The following is a 25534-nucleotide window of genomic DNA, read 5'->3' on the forward strand; positions in this document are numbered from 1 at the left end:
TCAGATGGTTCTATAGTAACCATAGTACTATATAGTAGTATACTATATAGTAGTATAACAGCATCTTCAACAATTTATTAGTAAAGAAGGATGAAAAACTCTTACTTTGTGAGTGGTGGGTTGTGCCAACAAAGCTAACCACATAAAAGCATGTGTACATCAAATGAATAGCTTGATAGCAGTCACTTCCGGGTTTCGTCCATCCCAATCACGTGATCACTTCCGGGTCCACCTCTCTAGTGACATCCGCGTGACGCGTTTCGCCCGCCTACCTGGGCTTCTTCTGAGGTCACATCTTCCATATTTATATTTTACTATCCAGATAGTCTGCACTATATTTGTCTTTATTTATTTGCTGATTTTTCGTCATCAGTTTTAGCGCGCTTTTCGGTAAACATTATTGATATCTGTGTATACTTTTTTGTCACTGTAGTTTAGTGCAGCTATACTGAGTGCTTTATTGCCTCTATAGCGCTCACACACTGCTGGTTTCTTCAGCTAGATAAATGGTTAGAAAGAAATAGAAGTCCAGTTTATAGAGATGCCAATGAGATCCTAATAAGGTATAAGGTATAATAAAGGGGCATTCTAAAGGTTTGTAGGGTAATCACACAAAAATTGCCACTTTGGTCAAAGGTCCCTATAGGAAAATAATGGAGAATCATTACATTATTACAAATGTTAGACAATGAAAGACAAACAGTGACACTGAACCCTGTTAATGCTGTTTCTATTCATCTGAAAACATAGACTGCTTAGGCTTCATTTTAAAAATAGTGAGAATCCATGAACACTGTGTTATTCAAAGAAGTCTTATTTGCCAGATTTGAAATAAAGTGGAATTCAGGGCTGCTTCAAATGATCAGCTTTACTATTCAAATGCAACCAAATCACTGGATATTGAATGTTATGGCAACACAAATAGGGTCACTTAAAAATGTTTTTATATCTCCAGATTACATTCTCTATTATGCAAGCACTTAACAGTAAAGTAACCCTTAAGCATTAAGGTAGGAAAGAAATATCTGACATTATCATTGCTGTTACGCCAAGACACAATAGACTCTAGTCCCCTAGTCAAATTTTACAGCCATCTAGTCTATTTAGACTAGTTTGTGGTTAGATTTTTATCAGGCAATGATTGGCTTTAAACCAGATTGTTTAGTAACAGTCCAATTGCAATCTCAGGTAAATATATATATTTGAATTTTTTTTTATTATGTAAATATATATATATATATATATGTGCCAGCTTGGATGTTTGTGAATAAGTGTGTGTTTATCTATTAGTATTATGGTGAACTGTTCACTGGACAATCTTAGTAGACCACACATTAATGAAGATTATCTATAGACACAATATAATAATCATTAGTTCATTGATCACGCTAGTTCTCTGAGGCACAGTTTGGAGATGACTTATGAACATAAAGTTCATTGATCTGATAAAGTCTCTTATGACTTCATTAGGCATTTCCAGTACTTTATAAGCAGCTTAAAGGGAAACTCCAGTGCCAGAAAAACGATCCGTTTTTCTGGCACTGGAGGGTCCCTCTCCCTCCCACCCACCAATCCCCGGTTACTGAAGGGGTGAAAACCCCTTCAGTCACTTACCTGGGACAGCGGCGATGTCCCTCGCCGCTGTCTCCGCCTCCGCGACGCTCCTCCTAGTGCTTACGTCGGCCGGTGGGCGAGACTAATCTCGCTCACCGGCCGAGGAGACCTAATGCGCATGCGCGGAAATGCCGCGCATGCGCATTACGTCTCCCCATAGGAAAGCATTGAAAAATCATTTCAATGCTTTCCTATGGGGTTTTGAGCGACGCTGGAGGTCCTCACACAGCGTGAGGACGTCCAGCGACGCTCTAGCACAGGAAACCTGTGCTAGAAACAAGGAAGTGACCTCTAGTGGCTGTCTAATAGACAGCCACTAGAGGTGGAGTTAACCCTGCAATGTAAATATTGCAGTTTATGAAAAACTGCAATAATTACAGTTGCAGGGTTAAGGGTAGTGGGAGTTGGCACCCAGACCACTCCAATGAGCAGAAGTGGTCTGGGTGCCTGGAGTGTCCCTTTAAAAGTCATAAATAAATTAAAAATTAGTGTCCAATAAGAATGCACATCTCTTTTTGTCCTATCAAACCAGCTATATGACTATGCAGGGCCGGTGCAAAGAATTTTGGGTACATAGGTGAAGATGCATTTTTCCGCCCCCCCAAAAAAACATCTTCACCTGTGTGCCTCTTAACCTCCCTTTTGTGTTTCTTATCCCGTCTTTAAATATCTGCGTCTCCTATCTCTCCTCTTTGTATGACTCTTACATCCTACCACATTTTGTGTGTCTTACTCCTCCAAGACCCTATGTGTGACTCCTTTTCTCCCAGCCCCTTTGTGTCTTTTACTCTTCCCAGCTCCTTTGTGTGTGTGTCTCTTTCCTTCTCAAGCCCCTCTGTGTGTTTTTCACATCCAGCCCCTCTCCTCGTCCCTTAATGGTCCCCTCCCTTCTCTGACCCTTACTGTTCCTATCCCCTCTCTCCTCCTTTCCCTGTCCCTTAGTGTTCCTCTCCCCTCCCCCCTCTGTTCCCTGTCACTTAGTGTTCCTCTCCCCCCTCCCTCCTTTTCCTGTGCCTCAGGGTATCTCTCCCCTCCTCTCCCTGTCCCTTGGTGCGCCATCCGCCCCGATAGTGGTCCCCTCCCCTTCCTGGTGTGCCTCCTACCTTTCTTGTAGCGTGGCTGAGCGGATCCCGGTACAGTGAGCTTTTCCTGTCAGTCCTGCCAGGAACAGGAAACAGAGGTTCCTGTACCACGGTACACTCCGCTTGGCCACGCTACAGTCAGGGGTGTATAAACACTGACAGTCACACACACTCAATCACAAACACAGACGTATCTGACAGCCAGACTCACTTATCTGACACACTCATTCATTGACAGACACTCACACGCACACTGACAGACACACAAATACTGACAGACTCATTGACAAACACACACACTCACATGCCCACACAGACACACACACACCGACAGACACTCACACACTGACAGACACACACAAACTCACAGACACACATACTCACAGACACACATACTCACATGCACACACACAAACTCACATACACACACTCACAGTAATAAATAATGTCAATTTAATTTAAATTTCCCACCCAGCCTCCCTACCTGGAGAGCTGGCGTGGGTCTCTCATTGGTGGTCCAGTGGGGCTGCTGGGAGTCGTCCGGCTGAACTGGATTGCGAGGGAGCTCTGATCGCTCTGATCTGCTCCCTCGCAGGCTGTTTTCTGATGCCGCGAGAGCCGGAATATGACATCATATTCCGGCTCCCGCGGTATCAGCAAAAGGCGCGCGACGGAGCAGATCAGAGAGATCAGAGCTCCCTCGCAATCCAGTTCAGCCGGACGCCGCGCCGGAGATCCAGGAGGTGACCTGGCAGGAGGGAGCACTTCCCTCCTGCCGGTCACTGGAATTTTGCGCCCCCAGAGCCGGTGCGCCCTAAGGCGGACGCCTGTGCCGCCTTATGGACGCGCCGGCCCTGTGACTATGGATCTAGGTATTGGAGTATTGGAGAACCAAGTCCACTCCTGCCACGTGCCACATCACTTCTTAGATAGCTTAGCCTTTGGCTAAAGATGACAGATGCTATATAGGCTGTTGGATAGCTCCATGCCGTGTGAGATGGTTCTCCAGTCACCATGCTATTCTACTGGAAAAAGCATGTCATCAAACTACATGATTGCTGCATTTGAGCAGGGGCTAGGCTAATGGCAGCTGTGGAGGTTGGCGGCAGCTAGGACAAAGACAGATGTAAAGATGTTGGATGTCATCATGAAAGCAGCTGCTCCACAAAAGGCTTGTTTTGGCTGATAAACCCCAAGCACAACCCGTGGTGGAGAAGAGATGACCTACTAGCTGGGTTTAATGTGATGTTAATTGCACTGCATTTCCCAGAATTATTCTCTGCAAATTAATCCCAGCAAAGGGGTTAATCTCGTATTATGCATGTCTTGGGATAGAAAAACAAGCTATTTTTAGTGTACAAGACAGTCACGCACTCACGGATCCCTTGTCATGTCTTGCCAACTAATTAACCTTATTTTATTAGGCATTTTACTAACCCATTCACTGCTACTTGCCGAAAACTGAAACACATTAATAGGAAGGAGCACAAAATAAGTAAAAAAAAAGAAACAGTTTTTCAAGATACTAGAACAAAATGTCATCAAAATACAGTCTCTGTACAATAAACTATATAACACTGCATGCTTTATAACTCATATCTACAAGTTATCAGCATTTTCAACACCACCCACTAAGCATTCTCTCATTACCACTACAGGCATTTTTTTTTTATTTGGCGCTTTATTCTCATTGTTTGTGTATCATATCCCCTCCATCTCCTCCCAATAATATAGATTTATCCTCAGTCGTCTACCGTACACAACGCTGACCTGCAAGATATGGATTTATTCTGAGCGTTCCCTGTCAAATAGACTCTATACATAGAACTGGCCTATAAGATATGGATTTATCCTGAGCTCTCCAAGATGTAATACAAACTGCTTTTGCAGAGCTCAGCTGTGAGATGAGATTTCCCCTGCACTCCTCTTTCAAAGAGCAGCTTAAAATACAAGTTCCATGCAAAAATAGACCTTATTTCTCCAGCATTTACACATAATAGTCCAAAAAGCATTATTTTCCACGTGCATGATGAATTCTAATATTGCATGGTTAAGCTCTGTATAGTATCAAATACTATAATGAAATCAAATGGGTAAAACAGGTATTCACGGAGAATTCCCCCGTTGGTATGTGACTTTACTGTAAAGTCAGATGCATAAATTATATCGATATCGGTTTATGGCCTCTGGTTGCTTCACACAGAACATGGGATTATTGCTGAGCATTGAGATATGCGTATGTACTCAGGGTTTCTGTCTGCTGTGTGTATGCTATTCATAGTGCTCATTATCTAGGTATAATGTTCAAGAAGAACAAGGCTTTTGCTGAAAGTGCTGAAATCATATTTGGTAAGCCCTTCAATACAACTAATGTTTATTTTTGTGCTGAATCAGCGGAATGCTGTGCACATTAGTGGTTCTCCCTCACGATCTTGTCTACTGATGTTGTGGCAACAGAAGACACTATCTCACTATCTCGTTGTACGAATCAGCCACATGCAATAGTTCACAATAATTATAACCATGCAATATATCTCCTATTTCTTCCAACCCATATTTCACTTCACCTCAATCTTTTTAAAACAGGTTCTCTTTTAACTTTTTAAAGCAATGAACCCCGTTAAAGAATAAAATAATAATACTTGGAATATAAAGAATAGCAATTTAATAAAGTGCAGTACGATTTCAGTAAAGGGATCTGATTATGTGATAATAACCTTTCAGCCTACATGAGAAGGTTTTGAGGGTATCAATAGGTCCTGGAAAGTTAGGAGAAAGAATTGTGATCAAAGTATTGGGCAAAGAGAGATGGCTTCCATATTCAATTTGAAAGAAGTGGACCGCATATTCTCAGGTATAAAACTTTGTCTGCCACTTATTTTGATTAATATTATGAATAAATTGGGATCTATTTTTACGAAGAATACTTTGCGTGCCTTTCTTCTTTTAAAAGTTTAATTAGATTTCTGGGGAATGATATTTCAAAAGGGGAGGGCATAATAAGGACATGGAATAGGCATTTGAAGTTTATTTTTTTGCTTCAACAAGATGCTAACACCAAATAGAAGATAGACAATCACTGTCTAACTTTTCAATAATGCAGTGATCTTCACCTGGAATTATTTTGAAGAAATAAATAAAAAGAGGAAATTGCTGAGCACCTTATCACACACCACAATGAAGCAAATGCTGACTTTCTATCTTAATGACTTTATCTTACAAGGTCACTGAGCTGGATCAAGCATGGGGAAATAGATCAGTTCATATAGAATTAATGAAATGTGACTCATGCAACAGGGGCTTCACAATGCTCTATATAACGACATAAAGAACCACTCATATTGATAAAAACATTCTATAGAAAAATTTATCAAAATAGAAGGTATGTTTTCTATTTGCAAGGGAATAAAGTCCATACAGTTCCCATAACGGTGTCTCAGCCTTGAAGACAAGTTTCTATGCCAAAGATAGAATAAAGCTTGGGGTGAGTGCATAAAAGAGCAAACTGTTTTACTGCAGCGAGAATTTTTATTTTTATTTAACTCACTAGGCCAAAACAAGCATTGTGATACAATCACCTTTACATTGTAAAGCTACCTAGCAAAGTACTCACGAGCTATCTAGCAAAGTACTCTGCAGAAAATATATTCAGGTGCTAGATCTCTGCTCTCAGGCAGGGCTCTCTACCTTTTGTATTGGTCTGTTTTTATTTAAATTTTGTTTCCCAATTCTACAGCACTGCGGAATATGTTGGCGCTTTATACATGCCAGTCATAAATAATAAATTAGGACCAAAGCAGCATTTTTATGAGAAAAATTTTAAACGGCTTGACAGTGAAAAAACTCATGAATTGCGTCACAGACAACTTAAACTAGGAATGCATTGCCACTTTAAAATATAAGATATTTATAATGTATGAACATCTATATTTCACCAATTCTGGTTCACCATATTCCTGCGTACACACATGACATAAAATACTTCTGTCTCTGCTCCTGTATCTATCCCTATTGTATCTAGGTCAGGGGTAGGCAACCTTCGGCTCTACAGATGTTGTGGACTACATCTCCCTTGATGCTTTGCCAGCAATATGGCTGTAAAAGCATTATGGGAGATGTAGTCCAAAACATCTGTAGAGCCGAAGGTTGCCTACCCCTGATCTAGGTTATATAAAATGCTTTTAACTTGCTGCACCCTATCATCTGTACTCCTTACAACAATGCATTCATCAGGTCTCAGCCCATAATAACTTAAAAGAAACACTAAAATAATATATTTTCAATGACGCACTGCAAAATTATTTAAAACTCACTTCACGTGCAGCATTAGAATTGCCATAAATAACCATTTATTTTCCTATTTGTATCATTTTCAAATGCAATAATTTGCATAATTTTTGTATGACTACTGTTAATGTACATTTTCAGGAACATAAGTTATATAAGAGATTTATTATTGAACAGTTCTGGGTAGTGATGTCCCGAACTGTTCGCCAGGAACCATTCACCGGCGAACATAGCTTGTTCATGGCGAACGCGGCGGGCGAACATATGCGATGGTCGGTCCGCCCCCTATTCGTCATGGAGGTTGGAGGATCTGGGAGGGAGGGTCTGCTGCTGATTGGCTGGAATGTGTCTGCTGACTGTGGTACAGGGTCAAAGTTTACTCAATGATGACAAATAGGGGGCGGACCGACCATCGCATATGTTCGCCCGCCGCGTTCACCACGAACAAGCTATGTTCGCCGGCGAACGGTTCCTGGCGAACGGTTCCTGGCGAACAGTTCGGGACATCACTAGTTCTGGGGTGAAGCTCACAGAAAACAAATATTTTTTTAAAATTATTATTATTGATAACAATTCACATTTAACATAGCACCTTTGTTAATTATTGTAATGCATACACATAAGTACTTCTTTTCAGTGCATCTGGCTTGCCCTTGCTCCATTGAAAGAGCCATCTTTCAGTATTCTTTTGTTGGCATACCATTTATCTGATCAAAGATCATTCACTGAAACTGTTTTAGAATATGTTTTCATCATAGCACTTGCACATCATGTCAGGGTTTGTGACTGCGTACCAGATCTCAAATTTCTGTGTGTTTTTTGGTCAAATAAGCACTGTTCCCTTTAAGAGGACTTAAAGGGACACCTCAGGCCCCTAACAACTTTAGCTCGCTGAAAAGTTTTATGTCTTGTTTTCTTTTTGCAAAATGTGCAAAGTTTAATAGAAATTGACACTTTTAAAAAATTAACTTGGTAACGCCCCCTTGGTTATCAAGCAAACAACAGGTCCTGTTACTTCCTGTTTTGGTGAGCTCAGTGGACCTAAACTAAAGGGGCGTGGTTAGTAGGGAAGGGTTTGCAAAGGCTGCAGACAGAGGAACTGCAGGCTTTGCAGGCTGTTTTTAGATTTACCACCAATGAAAAAATGCAGAATTAAATGCATGCAAGTTTTCATTTGGGGTATATTTACTATACAGTAATTGTTATTTACTTTGTATTTGGGTAGTGGAGCGTCCCTTTTACGGCAGTATCTTGCGCAGAGTGAGGGTAAGATAGGCTGTGCACTGCAAACCGATTTATTTATATGTATACATTACAAACTGTAACAGTTAGACTATATTAATGCATGTGCTTCTTTAGTTTAAATACAAATTAAAAAAATATGACAATTTTCCTAAAAAAACAGCAATCAGCAAGAACATTCTATTGGTTTCCACAGTGACTGCTCCACTTTTACAACTTTGCACCAGACTATCTCATTATAAGGACCATCACATTCCTTGCTACTTACCGAGATGTGAGTGGATTTGCACCCTATTGCTTTTTATTTCCAGAGAAAAACATGATATATAGTCTATATTTCTTGTTCTTCATTGAGATAAAAATATAGAGAACCTATATGACATGTAATAATTTAAGATGATAGGAGATATAGTTTCTATTTATTTTTATTATTTGAGGTGCTAGTATACATAATCTATATTCATATTTTATTTTAAAGTAGAAATGATCTATAGTCTGCATGACTTGTTATTCATTAAGATCAAAGTAGGACATATATTTTACGTTTGTCATTATAGCATGAGATGAGAGTCAGATACATTGACTATATTCCTTTTATAGCTTCATATGAGAGCAGGTTACATATATATTTGTATAAATATATATGTATTTGTGTATATGACTGCTACAATGTACAAATTATGAAAAATGACCTTCAATAAATATCTAATGTCCAAAATGTCATTGCCAGTAAGTCTCAAGGAATAAAACATTGGAAGCCTTTAGTCTGTAAGATATAGATCGTTAGTATGCCTATCGCTTGAATATATTTCATCAAACCTAAAGACAGAAAGTAGTTATTGTATAGAACGAGTTAATGGTCTCTTAATAAGCTGAACTAACCTAATGCTGTAATTAAAAACTGACGGTGAATTGAGATTAGATACAAACGACGATAATTAAGATCAGGTGCTATCCAGAGGGCAGTTTTATTATTAATCTGAAAAATACCTCTGACTAATTAACAGAGAGAAAATCACCTTGTGGCCTGCTGTGTATATCAATATCACAACAGTAAATACATAGACAGACTCAATTCCTTATTAAAGGCTGTCAGTGGGAGATCTTTCATTAGGTAGGATTCAATACAAGTAATTTATCACTGATCCCCATATAGCAAGTCAAACAAAACAGAATTTGATTTGGAAAAGAAAAACATCTTAAATGATTTTATTGGATTTTTCTTTAAAATATATCTTGCACTAATTTATGCTTCAAATTTGAAAATTACCTTAACAAGAAATTAACTTTTATTTATATACAGACATTAATTGGGAAAAAAAAAATCTTTCAGATTTTCTCTCCCTCATTTATAAAACACTGGTGCTCCACTGCACAGAGCAATGACAAAGGTTGAGTATTGCTCTTAAACAAATACTATAGTATAGCCATTTTTTAATATGAATATTTTCTTTTGGCCATATGACGATGATTTAATCCGACATTCAAGTCATAATATTCAATCAAAAATAGATATAGTAATTTATGTGTAACCAAGCTGAATCAGGTCTATTCATTAAACAGTAGACTGCAGATTTATTACAATTATATATCTGGGATTAAAACGAGAGATTTGGTGTTAGGGATATTTTCCCACTCTCTTATTTTGTCCTAAATGTTGGAATTAGATTGTCAACGCATAACAATAATTTTTAGACCTATGAGTACCAACCCTCCTTTCAACAAACTTTGAATTTTTTTCACTTCCACTGTGTGTCTCTATTTTTCCTTTTTTTCACATGTATTTTCCGAATCCTATAAATACATATATATTTCTTATAAACTTCAATACAAGAGTTGTTTTTCAGTTGCCAGAGTTAAACTTTTCTCTAGTTGCAGAACCTAGCATCTGACGTTGAAAATATGTGTTGAATATGAATTGAATCTATCAACATGGCCCAGACGACAGAGGCAAAAAACAAAATACAATAATTTTGTTTTGTAGCAAAGTTTTGCCTTTAGAGAAATGCAGGATAGGTAGAATGCTTGTTCTTATTAAATCGAGAAATCACTGGTAGGTAATTGTCATGGAACTGAGAGATATACGATGGAAAAATATTGATCTAGAATAGTGTACTTAGAAAAATAATATTGTTTTTAAAAAAAAATCTCTATGGAGTAAACTTGGAACTAGCTGCTGGGATTTCATGCAAATTAATGGTCTTAAAGGGACACTAAGCAATACAACAATTTTAGCTTAATTAAACCAGTTTGCTCTTCTCACCCCTATAAGTTTAATGTCTGGATGGAATTATTGGCTTCTGGAAAACTGTAATTTAAAAAAAAAAATATTCAAAATAATTATATATGGCTGTTAACATAAAAAACTATTATATTGACAAGTGTTGCGTGTATTATTTTGTATTGACACTTATAAGTAAAAATAAAATTAATCACAGTGCTTTCTATGAAAAATCACATCAGAGATATATGTCAAATATTTTGAGTCAAACAATGTAACAAAATAAAAATTGAACAAGTATTTCAGTAGTATAATCATCAGCAATACAGTTATAATGTAAAAGCGACAAAAATTCTGTCCATATACGAAATATAATGTCCTCTGTACAACAGACCCTTTCCACTTAGGGCTGCCAAAAAACTTGCTTTATTAAGTCAAATAATTCAAAAGAAACATAAATCATCCATAGTGTAACACAGTTTATTAATTGAGATAAACAGTGTTATGCTATGGATGATTTATGTTTCGTATGAGGTACACTGATTATCATTGGGGTTATGAAGGCAATCATTTATTTGAACCATAAGATGCCTACCTTGCAATCTCTCTGCAAAGATGCATAAAGGCAGCATAAAGCCCCGGTCAAGAAATGTGATTCTCTACAGGGTGGAAATTGCAGAGCAGAGGGGATGCATAGGTTAATAAAGTTACCTGAGTATACACATTGCTGAGAGGGAGGGCGCTAAGTTTTGTTTCGGGTCATGAGTCTGTCCTCAATAATTTTATTTTTTTTCTGTGAGTTATGCATCTTGCTTTTTAATCCCCACGTATCTATGCTGCTGTATGTCATGAAGGTTGTCATCGACTAGCAACATGCTGTTTTTATCCTATAAATTAGATGTTGTTCAAACAACAGACAGAGTGTGTGAAACAGTAACAACACATTACTATAAGCAATCATATGTTACATTATATCATATTATATACCTATTAAGGTTATATATATATTATATATATTATGGTATTACGGGCATTGAAAGCAATATGTCAGTTTTTGTAACCGACAAATATATTCATTGGATTGAAGTAAGATCAAAATTTCCTGGCAATTCTCGAGAGCTAAAACGTGAATGCTCAAAAAGAGATTGGTCAATTATAGGCCTGTATGAAAATCCTCAGCAGTTTCAGTGAGCAATGAAAGACATTTTGAGCATTAATGTTCTTTTCTTTTTGTAAGTCATCTGTACATGACACCAACTGGGACCTACGTTCCGCAATAAGTTAATGGGGGTGATGGAAACCTTTCTAAGAACCACTAAACAAGAATTTTATCACAGAGATTTTTCTGTTTATCAAATCTCTAATGTGTTGCCAGCTGGTCATTTCTAGAAATCATTTTTCAACTAGACAGCTATTTTTGACTGATAAGATTTGAATTAAGAGTTTCATTATTAAATTGTCATTTTATCAGAGGTGCAATCATTTCAAGGAATTCACCCTCCTTTGCAATCTTTTTTTCTTTGTATTTTGAGAGAGACACAAAGAAAATGAGAAAATCTATTGGGGGTGGGGGGGGGGGTGGGGGGGGTCAAGGGGGTGTAGTATTCTGAACACTTTTTATTATTAACTATCATAAGAAGTCATAAGTTATAAGTAACCCTCGAAGCACTATAATCACTACTGCTTGCTATACTGGTTATGGTGTCAGGACTACCCTGCCCCTCCCCCCCACCCCCTCCCCACCCTCTCATAGGTAATCAAACCATTTTGGAACGGTTTCACTTCTTACCTGTGGTCCACTGGGAGCCTCTACCCACCTCTAGTACTAATAACAGAGAGCCATCAGCTCCAAAGTAGGGACTTACAATAGTTCTCCTGAGCTAAGCCCTTTAGTGCAGAGCTTAACTCAGGCTAAGAGCAGCAGCTGAACTCTCTAAGCCCATTAAGTAAGTCCCTTCTTAGTTCCCTGGTGTTAGTAGAGGAGACAAAGAGCAATACTTGGTGGATCACATATTAGAAGTCAAACAGTTCAAAAACAGTTTGTCTACTTACAAAATGTGGTAAAGGGGGCGGGTGGGGGAGGCACCGGTGCACTGCTGGCACTATAACCACTACAGTGAGGTTGTGGTACTTGAAGTGTTCCTTTATGTTTACTTGTTAGTCAACAATTAGAGACTTAAATAACTTAAACAATTACATTTGTCTCTAAAGACTCAGTGAGAGGAAATAGGGCGATCCTTCTCCCTTGCGGTTTTATTCTGTAATACCCAACCTTATTTTTTTCTGTTCTCTGCTATGCTAGCAAAGGGAGAGCGTGACCCTTGAAATTCACCTGTGAAATATACAAGGGACCATATGTGGCTGCATGGCCCCTATCCCCTCTCCAAACTGTCAAACTATGTTACTGCATAGTCTGGTTGGCAGCTGATACATTTTCAGACTTGTAACTTGGAAGCAACCTCTGGTTCTTGTCACAGATGATTGCCCAGTAACACCTGAACATGATTGCTTACATGAAAGGATTACTGATGAAAGAAACATCTAAAAGGAATGAATCTGACATTTAAGTGTGTTATAACACTGAACTATATTGATGATATGATACATGTAAGTGTAGAAAACACATTTTGCCATGACAGATTGCCCTTAAACTCCATAACCCTTTAAGGACAACTTTACAACATCATAAAAATTTTGGTAAGTAAAGAATATATCTTTCAATGGCATTTCCAACTAATTTAGTGATAGAAGGATTCTATTGTGTATCTATAGGAATAATCTATTGGTATTCTATACTCGCATTAGGACAAAATAAAGAATTGCATAGTCCCCACAATGGGAGGATAACTACTGGGTCTGTGGTTTATGATGGCAAATCTCATCAGCTGGATGCAAAGGGGTGTCAATGCTGACATTCATATTCACAGACATGCAACTAACCACTGCACTGTATAGTAATGCAGAAACTTTCATGTGTCTGTATTTTGTAGGCATTTTATAAGGAACACTGTAGGCACCCATACCACTTCAGCTCATGGAAGTGGTCTGGGGACAGTGTCCCTATTGCCCTAAGTGCTGCAATGTTCCAGAGAAATTGCAATGTTTACATTGCAGCTCGAAGTCAGCCTCTAGTGGCTGTCTTGCAGGGCTTCCTTAATTGAAACAAACCTTTGGTCCGGTATCTGACCCTGGACGTCCTCACACTCAGCATTAGGAACTCCAGCGCCAGAATTTTCCCCATAAGTAAGCATTTATTCAATGCTTTACAATGGCTCGGTCTAATGCGCATGCGGCATAAGGCGCTAGGATAAGGTAAGTAAACTGTGGCGGAACCAACCTTGCCACTGGCCACTGGAGGAGCCTGGTTGCTCGCCTGCTCCCTTTAGACTATGGCCCCATGTTTTTCTTCCCTGCAGAAAGGCTGGTTTATGCCTTTCTGCGGACTGTAAAAGTCACGAACACCGCTAAGCCGCCGACCTCCCTTCTCCTACCTGCAGTCAATTATCCGGACACCGGTCCATTTGGTACTTTACTGTTTAAACCATGCTACCCCAGATAGCTATGCCATGGAGCCCAGGCGTATACTGAAAGACTGTATGAAAGACTTTGGCTCCATGGCGATTGAACTGTATGTATGTGATCTGAGCGCCATCCGGTAATAATGTGCGCTCAGATCTAAAGCTATCTGCGGATAGGTAGAATGTGTATGTTCTAGGTGATAAATGTAACAGTATGTAATTTTATGTCTTTTATTGTCCTTTGTCTGCCATGTGGCTAATGGAGATTACTTCCCAATTATCTCCAGGACAGCGAGGAGGGATTGTGATGCATTGTGGGATTGTCAGCTTGTGATTGGTCAATGCCCAATATGTTTCCCAGTTTCCCATCTGGTCCCCTAGGGGAGTGTCCACCAGGTGGGAGACCTGCATAAAAGCCGGGCAGGTAGCCCCAGTAAATCAGTTCTGCTTGACCCTCAAACGAAGTGTCGTCTCATTCTTGGGGGGAATTGGATTGTATGCTGTTACAGTGCGACTGCCAGGAGTGTAAACTGTTCGTATGGTTTTTCCTGTTTGGCTGTTTACAGCATTCCTGTTCGGGAGTTTGGAGCATTCCCCTAGTTCCAGTTCGGGAGATTGGTGAATTCATATGTTTGCAGTTCGGGAGATTGGTGATTGCAGTAGCTGTCTGTGCATCTGAAAAGGGGAATATCGCCTAAATGGTTTTTAACCTCTTGTGTGCAAAACGGTCCGTTACATAAACAAAGGTTATTTAGCCCTTTATTTACTCGGGCAGGGCGCAAGAGAGGGGGAATGCAAGGAGTGCGATAGTGCCAGGAATATAGCTTTATATCCCTGGCTCTATAGTATCCCTTTAACTTACATGATCTGGGACATTGAGGCTTAGGTTACCCATCAGGATGATTCCTTTGGGAGTATGATATTGTTTGAATGCAAAACTCTATATTCCTTCCATTATAATCATCACATGTTTTCATTGACCACATGATAAAATAGCATACGATTTATTACAATGATTCCTGTCTTCAAAATTGAAGGGGTAAAAATTTGTGATCACCCACAAAGCAATTAATGTATTTCTTTTCTGGCATATTAATTGATTTACCAATCAACATAATCAATGGGAAGGTTTATTATTCATAAATCTACTATAATCTCATGCTGCAGATTTGCACTAAGAAGGCTTATCAATAACAATTAATTACAGTAACCTGTGTGGTTCACAGTCTGTGCTCAAAATAGAATGGTGATGCACTTAAGTAATAAGAAAAAAACTACATATATAAATTTATACAAAATCTATAAGACCCAGTTGACTGCAAGTAGTTTATTGTAGGTTTTCTTTTTTATAAGTGCAATCATGTTTGTTACATGCAGCCTGTTCAATATCATGGAAGTAGATAGTGTTTAGATTAATGGAGCAGTACAGACTTGACATAATTAAATATTCTCATTTTATGGTCATGTCAGGATATGATATTGCCATAAAATAACACATACTCTAACACATCTACTAAATTTTTTAGATATCAAGTTTTTATCATTTAAATGCCTTAGCACTTGGATTAACGGAAATCAAATAATGAAAATGAAAGTTTTAGATTTTCATGATATGCATGCAGGTGTCACAATTTCTGAATTTTAGCACATGACAGGAGGCTTCATATTTTTCAAATTCTTCCTTTACTGCTCCATAGCAGCAAAGACATATAGAGAAAAAAAAGGAGCCCCCCCATAAACTGAGCCCAATACGAATATTGATACTAATTTCATTATTAGAGGGTGAGTCCCTCTCATAAAATGTTCTCCTTGTGGCTTCGCTCACCACTCCACAGGCACTCTCCCACCGCCACACGCTCTCCTCAGGAAGAGCGTGTGGCGCTGTGGAGATTTACCGCCTTTCAGGCTTCTGTGTTCGCACACTTTAAACGTGCGCCCGCGTTCGCCTTTTCTCTCCTTTTCAATCTTTGGACCTCAAATGTGGCCCTCTTTTCGGAGAGACACCGAGCAGCCTTATTCCGAATTGATGGCAAAAAAACCTTGGGGCTAAAGAATTGGGCCCATAGGCACGAGGAAATTATTCAGCGAGCCTTTCAAGAAAGGCTAATGCTTAGTAAGAAGAATCTGCTTAACCCTTCGGGGTCAAAGGTTCAATTCCCCAGCAGGGTTGACTCGGCCCTTCAGCCCTTTAACCCCTTAAGGACCAAACTTCTGGAATAAAAGGGAATCATGACATGTCACACGTGTCATGTGTCCTTAAGGGGTTAAGGTAGAAAAAATTAATACCATTAAATTGGATAAAAGTTACATCAATAGGATACACTTGGAAAAATAATCTTTTTAGATACCACCATTTCAATATGGAAGGTATCCATCTATTGGGACACCTCCGGCAAGGAGGAGACTGGTTTACCCGCTTGGAATTAAAGATGCCTACCTGCCTGTACCAGTAGACAACGTCAGTCATCACTCCTTACGGTTCCTCTGGAATGGGACACCATGGCAATTCACCTGCCTCCCCTTAGGGCTCAGTTCGGCACCACGGTGCTTTATGAAAGTTTCTGAAACCAGTGATGGCTCACTTACGGGATCAAGGCATACAATGCCTGGCTTACCTGGACAACATTCTACTCTGCAACCAGAATCCCAACCACCTGATTTCACTGGTACCCATGACGTAAGAAAGCCGACAAGAACTTTGATGGTTGGCTTGGAATTTTTGGCAGGCGTCTTTGCTATCTGAAATCTAATGAAAGGGAGATCCGATAGCTGTATCCTGCTATGCATGGACAATTTCTCTGCAGTTTGTCACATCAACCACTTAGGTGGCATTTGTTCTCAGACACTGACAAACTTCACAAAGGAAATCTTCAACTATTGCCTACCACGCAATACCACATTGATGACGGAACATCTTCCAGGGAAAACCTCTCGACACTGGAGAGACAACAACAATTGGCAACTAGCTCCACACATATTGGCAAAACTGAACAACTTGAGATGTCTGCTCACAATCGACTTTTCGCGTCTAGCCCCAACCGCCTACTAACGATTTTCTATAGCTGATTACCAGACCCGGAGGGTGCAGCGGTAGATGCATTCCTGCAGGCATGGCTGACCGAAGGGGCTTATGCATTTCCACCCTTTGCAATGATCGCGATAGTGGTTCACCACATCAGATCGCTGGAAGTGGCAAGCCTCCTGGTGATGCCCCAGTGGCAGAGTCAACCTTGGTCCCCAGATCTCCTCGCACTATCATACCAGGATATTAACAGACGATCAGATGATACTCACGGGTTCCATGGGGAATCCTCATCCCATGCTACAAGAAAGACATCTCTCTTTAGTGGCCTGGAGTCTTTTGGGGGTGTTTGATGCACCAATGGCTTATCGTCAACGGCTAGAGATATAATCTGGGACTCCTGGGCCCCGAATTCACGGGTCAATTGGTCGGATTTCGGACATTCGAGCAATCCACATGGACGCCTTCTTGTTTTCTCAAGAAGATGTCACACTTCGGGTGTCTCGACATACAAGATGGTGGCAGAGTCAACCTTGGTCCCCAGATCTCCTCGCACTATCATACCAGGACCCTCCGCTGTTAACAGACGATCAGATGATACTCACAGGTTCCATGGGGAATACTCATCTTTCAGCTTTAAAGACACAAAGATCTTCTACATCAAGCGTACAAGGATATTAATTGTTCCCAGCTTCTAAACAGCGCGGTGCAGCAGAGTTTCAGTAGTAAGGAGCAGTGGAGAGAAAAACCTTGCTGAAGGAAGGGTCTGATAAAGGTAGGGGCTGGAAGGCCAGTAGGAGACTAAGAATAAATGTCTGGGAATGATAGGGGCATAAGAGATCTGGTAATGATGCAAGGTATCTAGGAAACAGGGGGCTGTGAAAGACAAATGGAGCTAGGGAAACGTAATGGGGACAGGGTAAGAATAGTTAGCTAAGATTGGAAAACAGAAGGGAAACAGGGAGGACAAAAAAAGATAGGGGCTTTCAGGATAAATGGGGTCAGATAAAAGCAGTGGGTTGAGAAGGACAGAAGGGGTTAGAGGAAAGCAAGGGACTGAGATAGGAAGGTGAAATGGAGGAGGGGGGGGGTCATAGATTGTGTGCATATGACTAGTTGTGTGAGGGTGGGTTTTTGTTATTTCTATGCACCAAGATTATCATACACAAATGAAACTCCTACTGCTCCACTCTGTGTGGGATCCTTAGAGCACGGATATGAGGAAAAGTCATGTGGCTCACCCCATTCACAGTGAGTGAATTTCATTGTGGAGGGTGAGCAAACAGTAAATCATAGCTATTTCTAGGTTATGGAGACAGCCAATCTGTGATCCAGACCAGCTAGTACTATTGGAATGAGGTATGGAGAGCTGTGAACAGAGGCATAATTAGAAACTACTGGGCCACAGTGTGAAAATTGCCCTGGCTCCTTCCCCTTTCCCTTCATATGTCTACCCCCTGGGGTCCAGTGGCTCAGGCTGATGGGAGTCAGAGTTCCCACTCTGACTCCCTTCCTTTCTCCCACGCGGCTCCCGATGGTTGCTGGGCAGTCACTTCCTCACAGTTTGGCAGGGTCTGACAGCATGGACCACCCAATGGGCCCCTGAACACACGGCCCTGGAGGTTAAAATGGAGGTTACACCACGCGGGCTGGGGCCACAACACATGGCGGCGGGCGGGCAGTGTGTAGGAAAGGGACAGTGCAGGGGGGCAGTGTGTAGGAAGGCTGTGGGGGCAGGGTGTGGTGGTGACAGTGTAGGGGGCAGAGTGTGAGAGTGACAGTGATGGGAGGCAGGATGTGAGTGTGACAGTGTGGGAGGCCGGATATGAGGGTGACAGTGGTGGGAGGCAGTATTTGAAGGTGACAATGTCAGTGGTTGGGGGCAGGAAGTGAGGATGGCAGTATTGTGGTGATGACAGTATGGGGGCAAGATGTGAGGATGACAGTATGGGGGCAGGATGTAAGAGTGAAAGTGTGGGGGGCACTATGTGAGGGTGTCAACAGTGGGTAGCATGACGTGAGGATGACAGTATGGGGGCAGAATGTGGTGATGACAGTATGGGGCAAGATGTGAGGATGACAGTATGGGGGCAGGATGTTAGGGTGACAGTGTGGTGGTGACAGTGGTGGATGGGAGTGTGTGGAAGTGACAGTGGGGGGCAGGATGTGAGGGTGAGAGTGACAGTGTCAGGGTGACAGTGGGGGGGCAGGGTGTGAGGTGACAGTATCAGGGTGACAGTGGGGGGCAGAATGTGAAGGTGACAGTGTCAGGGTGACAGGATGTGTGGGTCACAGTGACAGGGTGACAATGGGGGGGAAGGGTGTGAGGGTGACAATGTTACAATTGGGGCAGAGTGTGAGGGTGACAGTGTGACAGTGGGGAGACAGGGTGTGAGGGTGACAGTGTGACAGTGAGGGGGGCAGGGTGTGAGGGTGACAGTGTGACAATGGGGGGCAGGGTGTGAGGGTGACATTGTGGGGGTCATGGTGAGGAGGGTGACAGGCTGTGGGGAGGCTGGGGCATTTTTTTTTAAGTACAGTATTCCCTTGTGGTGATCCAGTGGCTGGCTCTCCGGTCTGAAGCTTCACCGGGTGTAAGCTGCAGACCAAGTTCTCACAAGCTTTCCATCACATGGTCTGCAGCTCTGCACTGCGGAGCTGCAGACCAGAGGCTCTCCCCAGGCAGACTGACGGAGGGGCCCAGCGGCATACAGGGCAAGTCGCCGGGCCCCCTCCTGGTGTCTGCCTCAAGGTTTAGAGAGCCGCCTCTGCTGCATATGTATGCATATTGCCGCCCCTGTTAAAGTGCCGCCTGGGGCCATTGCCCCAGTCCGTTCTATGGACGGGCTGGCCCTGGTGCCGCCACTGGCTGTTGGGGATATGTGATATTGGATGTTGAGGGCTGTGGGGGTTTCAAACACTGTCGGACACACGATGCATGTACATGGCTGGATGATCCCATCATATACTTAAGGTAAGGTATGAGTTTTTCTCATTATATTAAAAATAGTTTTGAATAAATAAATACAGATTATTCTATCCTAAATATATATTGTGAACAAGTATTACATTAAATGTGCAAAAACATTAAAGAGGTAAATTATACTTTGTAGTTACTAGTAGATTAAACTGTTAATGTTCAAGTAAAGATAATCATTAGAGCCCCAATGCTAACACACACTTCCTGGAGATCTGGATCCAGTTCCAGGTATTTCTTGGAAGTAGTTTTTGCAATGGTGTTCTGATCTCTTCAAAAGGGTTCTAGTGTCACACCCAAGATTCAGCTCTGGCACTAAATAAAGGCAAAACAAAGATTTTGAAGATATGTATTGCTTGTGACAATACCTAGAACTCGCAACCTGTTTGCTCCAACCACCACTTCACTGTCGTCAGCAGAAAACAGGAGTTTCCCTTCATTAGACTTCACCTCAAGACGTTTCCCATATGCTTCTATGGCCTCTGATCCTGTGAAAAAAAGGCACTAATGATAAATATCAAACTTTTTCAAACACTTATTTGCGAGGCATAACATGTCAGGCTTAAATACGAAATACTGATTTGGAACTTTATGAGGGTTGTGTATAATGATTAATTCTGGGGAAAGTCACCATGGATCCTAAAGGGAGGTTTCGTATAAGTATTTTTAAATTGTTGCTATTGATGCTAATTGATTGCAAGTGGTGTAGCAACACCCTGAAGCCATTACTTTTTATGTTAATGACAGGGCTGAAATATACAGCCACTATCCATGTTAGTTATCGATTAACCAAGAGATCCATTATAGGAATATTTTTTTCTTTAGTAAATATTTTCATATGTTGTTCTATGATATCAGTGACACACCATGCTCATCTCATAATATGCTAATATCATGTTGAGTATTAGGACTCCTTATAGCAATGTACTGAAACAAGCCAAATGCTCTGTATGATCCTGTCTAGCAAAAGAGAAATGCACCAAGCCATCCATCAGTCAACAATCCACAGTGACAACCTGAGAGTCCACTAATGCATAGACGAGGAAGAGTTAGAAAGTATTTGTTCTCCCCATGTTAAAACATCATATATAAGTATAACCCATAAATAGTGAAGTCAAATAGAGTGCATTGATTTCTGCTCAGTCATTACTTTGAAAACTGGCTGTGACAGTGTATGTGTATATGAGCATACATCTCAGTATTCAAACACACTCCTGCATTGAAACATTAACACTACATACAAACACAACTCTGTGTTAAAAACACCAACATTATATATAAACACACCCCTGCATACACATAAATACATGCTTGCATTCAAATGCCAGCACCACATATACAAACACACTCCATACAAAACATGCTTACATTCAAACACACGAACACTGCACATTGCTAAATACAACCCTGCATGCATAGGACAATGACAGATCCCCAGCTGTCGAAGCATTGTTGGAATTTTATAACATGACAGGAGGCTTCGTATTTGCTTAAGTCTCTCTTTACTAGAACTCCACAGCAGCACAGAAAAACAACCAATCAGAAAAAAAGTTAGGTACTATAAAACTCCCCTCCCCATGCATCATTTCCTCTTTCTTTGCTGCTCCGCATCAGTACAGGTCAGAGTACCACTGCCTCCTGCTTATAGTGGGTGGCTTTGGGATTTATTTAGGTTTTATATGTGGTATCATATGATATTTATTATTTAGATTTTTTGTATTCTGTTTTTTGGTATAGATTCATCTTCTGTGGTATTATATTTTCTATTTTATTATTGGTATTTTAGGTATACTGTTTTTTAGTTATTTATTCATTGTAGTTAGTATATGTTGTATTTTTTATTTATCCCTTATGCATACTGTGGATGTATTTTTGTTATATTTTATAGATTATATTCGCTATTTAGATAGTTTATGCATTTTGTGTTCAGCCTTTCCTTTTATTAGGCTTTCAGTTTGAGGATTACTTTCCTTTGTTTTTCTCCTTCCCCTGTACCCTCGGGGATTTTCTCCCTTCACGTGGTGGTTCTAGGGGAGTTCTTGGGGATCCCTTTCATTTGCTTCCCCTTCCCCCCCCCCCACCACCGCGCGTTCCGCCATTGCTATGCGCTGACTACAGTGTGCGCTCGGGGTGTAAGGAGACTAGCCGTCTGGCTGCCCCCTCGGACTCCCCGAGCTCCGTCGTGTGTATACCGGCTCCAGCACGTGGCCGTTTTTTTTCCGCGATCAGCTCCTTATAGAGCCGCGGGCGTCCGACCGGGTAGAGGAGGGTGCCCCTGTTCGCGCCCCCCCCCCCTCCATCCACGGTGGTCGGATCTCGGCTGGCGCTACCATGCGGTCGGCGCCGGCGGATTTCTTCAGGTGCTTCCTCTCTGAGAGAGGAACCAGATCTCAGATATCAGATCTATGAGAGAGGAATCGGTTATCTGATATATGTTCATATCAGACCTATGTTCTCTATGTCAGTATATGTATATCTAGTACAGGGTATATCTCACATACAGGGGTACATATCTCATACAGAGTGTATATCACATACAGGGTATATATCTCATACTGGGTATATATCACATACAGAGTGTATAACACATACAGAGTGTATAACACATACAGAGTGTATAACACATACAGAGTGTATAACACATACAGAGTATAGATCTCATACAGAGTATATATCACATACAGGGTTCATATCTCATACAGAGTGTATATCACATACAGAGTGTATATCACATACAGAGTGTATATCACATACAGGGTATATATCTCATACTGGGTACATATCACATTCAGGGTATATAACACATACAGAGTATATATCTCATACAGAGTATATATCACATACTGGGTATATATCTCATACAGAGTATGTATCGCATACAGGGTATATGTCTCATACTGGGTATATATCTCATTCAGGGTATATATCACTTACAGGGTATATATCATATACAGGGTATGTATCACAGCTTTCTGTGAATGTTATGTCAGTTTACACCTCAGATTGCTGGCTTGTCTATACAGGATAGTTATCACAACTTGCTGTGGGTGCCTATGGCAGTTTTCTTCACTATTCCCTGTTTTTCGTAGGACAGTGTATATATATCACAGCTTGCTGTGAGTGTTGGTACAGTTTACCCTCAGATTGCCGAATTTCTGTGCAGTGTATATTTCATACTGACAAGGTATATCACAGATCCATGTGAGTTAGATATCTATGTACTCTGTACGCAAACTCTGTGCAGGGTGCGCTCAGTATATATTTTTGTGGTTCTGCTATGAGGTCTCAGATGAGACTACTCTGGTATGTGTTCTCTATCCATGGCGTAGTTATAACTATCAGACCTGGCTCTGACTCAAACTGGTAAGGGTGACCAGTCTACGCTGATACTATACAATTTTATTAGATTCCCGGGGGAATTCGTTGGGTTGGCTATCGTTAGCCCTACTCCTGGAAGTGTCCATGGTCACTCTTCCCGTCAGGTGGTATGATGATGGTAAACTATAATAATGATAAGAAATCTTCAACAGATCTGTGTGAACATGGGCATACCAATTCACAGTTTAAGGAGAGTGTGGCTCAGTGTAGCTTACATTCATGGACATGATAGCTACTGGAACAACTTCCGCTCATACCCACTACAGCTGGAATACCACTATTTGCCCGCTGGGCATTTAGGGACGGCCAGTCCCGGTTCAGGTCATTCCCACGGCATTACGCTGTATAAAAGGGTTGGTGAATAGGGGTCCTATGTTGTAGGATGCTCTGATGTTCTACGATTTCTTTAGGGACCTCTACCCAAACTCAGAGGTCCCCATTACTCATTCAATGCCCATTGTACGCACTGCGGAATTGGATGACGCTATATATAAATAACATTATAAATATATAATAATAATACTCAACCCAAGATTGGCCTGCTATGTCTGTGCCCCACTGATCGGCCTGCTATGTCTGTGCCCACTGATTGGCCGGCTATGTCTGTGCCCCACTGATTGGCCTGCTTTGTCTGTGCCCCATTGATTGGCCTGCTTTGTCTGTGCCCCATTGATTGGCCTGCTTTGTCTGTGCCCCATTGATTGGCCTGCTTTGTCTGTGCCCCATTGATTGGCCTGCTTTGTCTGTGCCCATTAGAACGGCCTGCTATGTCTGTGCCCATTAGAACGGCCTGCTATGTCTGTGCCCATTAGAACGGCCTGCTATGTCTGTGCCCATTAGAACGGCCTGCTATGTCTGTGCCTATTAGAACGGCCTGCTATGTCTGTGCCTATTAGAACGGCCTGCTATGTCCGTGCCCGTTAATACGGCCTGCTGGGTCTGTACTCATTAAAGAGGCCGACTATTCCGTGTCCATTCGTTTGGCCTGCTGGGCCTGTGCCCTTCTGACGGGCCTGTGCTGTTGGTGCCAAACCCATTTTTGCCGCAGGCCTGGGGACTATCACTGAGGAAAAGCCAATACCCACCAGTGACAGGGAAGTAGGCAGAGGCAGGTGTCCAGGCAAACACCGTTGCCATACTATCCGAGAGGACACCAGTATACAGCCATCTGAATATGGTGGGAAGGGTGGAAACCCTAAACCTCATGCCTGAAAGGCATGGTGCCTCATGAAGACCCCGGACACACATCCACGGTTTGCGTAAGACCGGCGGCGACACATCGCCAAGGGGAGTTTTTTCAAGCAGGCAAGGACCGGTACTCAGACAACTACAGGAGAACGCAGTGTTTTCCTTGTCTTTACAACTAACCCCGTATCTGTCTCCCGGTATCCATATAGGTATCGGTAGTTATTCCTGCGTAAGGTTAGCTCTTGACCCTGTCCAGTGAGGCTTACTTGTCCTGCCTTCCGGCCTTTTATTTACCTTCTAGCTGAGATAGAATTTGCGTTTTTACTCTTATCTACGTTGTTGTTGTTTTCTTTTTTTGTTTTCGTGACTTTCTTTTTCTTTTCGCTCGGGTCGTCGAGAGGCCTGACTTGACCTCCTCCGACCTCCCGGGCGCTTGGGGATTGCGGAGAACGTCTCCAGCTTTCCTCAGACTACCAACGGTCATCCTGGACCCCGCGCGTGCGCACGGGATCCGGACGGTCAGTTGGTAGTTTTCCATCATTGTTTTCCGAAGTTTTGTCCTCAGCCTTTGCTGGCGTTAGCTTTGGTGTACCATGCAGTTGGTCACCCTGAGTCTCTAGGGACTCTAGTTTGGATCACAGGAGGGTGCGGCCCCCCATCACCTCGATCCAAGAATATTTTATCTTCAGGTACGGAGAGCGAACCCCTCTCAGATACGGAACCGGACGAGGATTTGTTATTAGAGGGCGCAGCCCTCCCTCAACCTCAGCCAGACACTGAACTGGATACAGAGGCATGTTTGGAGGACACGTTCTCATAGGGAGAACCGCTCACGGATATAGACTCTAATGTTTGGATATTTACGGGTACAGCCCACTCTGGCTATCTGCCGGACGCTATCACGATACTCGATCACATTAGTAGAGAGCGCGGCTCTCTCATACACTCGACAATCTACAGGGCTGGCCCTTTTGTTCATCACACAGGCTTGTACTTGTGCGAGTC

At 41.7% G+C, this 25534-nt stretch overlaps 1 protein-coding gene across 4 annotated transcripts in view; it reads right to left on the minus strand.

Annotated features, from left to right (window-relative positions):
- The window catches only part of SGCD (sarcoglycan delta), a 684711-nt gene that overhangs the window by 42008 nt on the left and 617169 nt on the right, over positions 1 to 25534 (minus strand). For all 4 annotated transcript variants that reach the window (XM_063447832.1, XM_063447834.1, XM_063447833.1 and 1 more), the window contains one exon: positions 20332 to 20451. In XM_063447832.1, the coding sequence (XP_063303902.1) occupies positions 20332 to 20451 (120 nt within the window). The remainder of the gene's footprint in view (positions 1 to 20331; positions 20452 to 25534) is intronic.

Source organism: Pelobates fuscus, chromosome 3, assembly GCF_036172605.1.
Source record: "Pelobates fuscus isolate aPelFus1 chromosome 3, aPelFus1.pri, whole genome shotgun sequence".
NCBI lineage: Eukaryota > Metazoa > Chordata > Amphibia > Anura > Pelobatidae > Pelobates > Pelobates fuscus.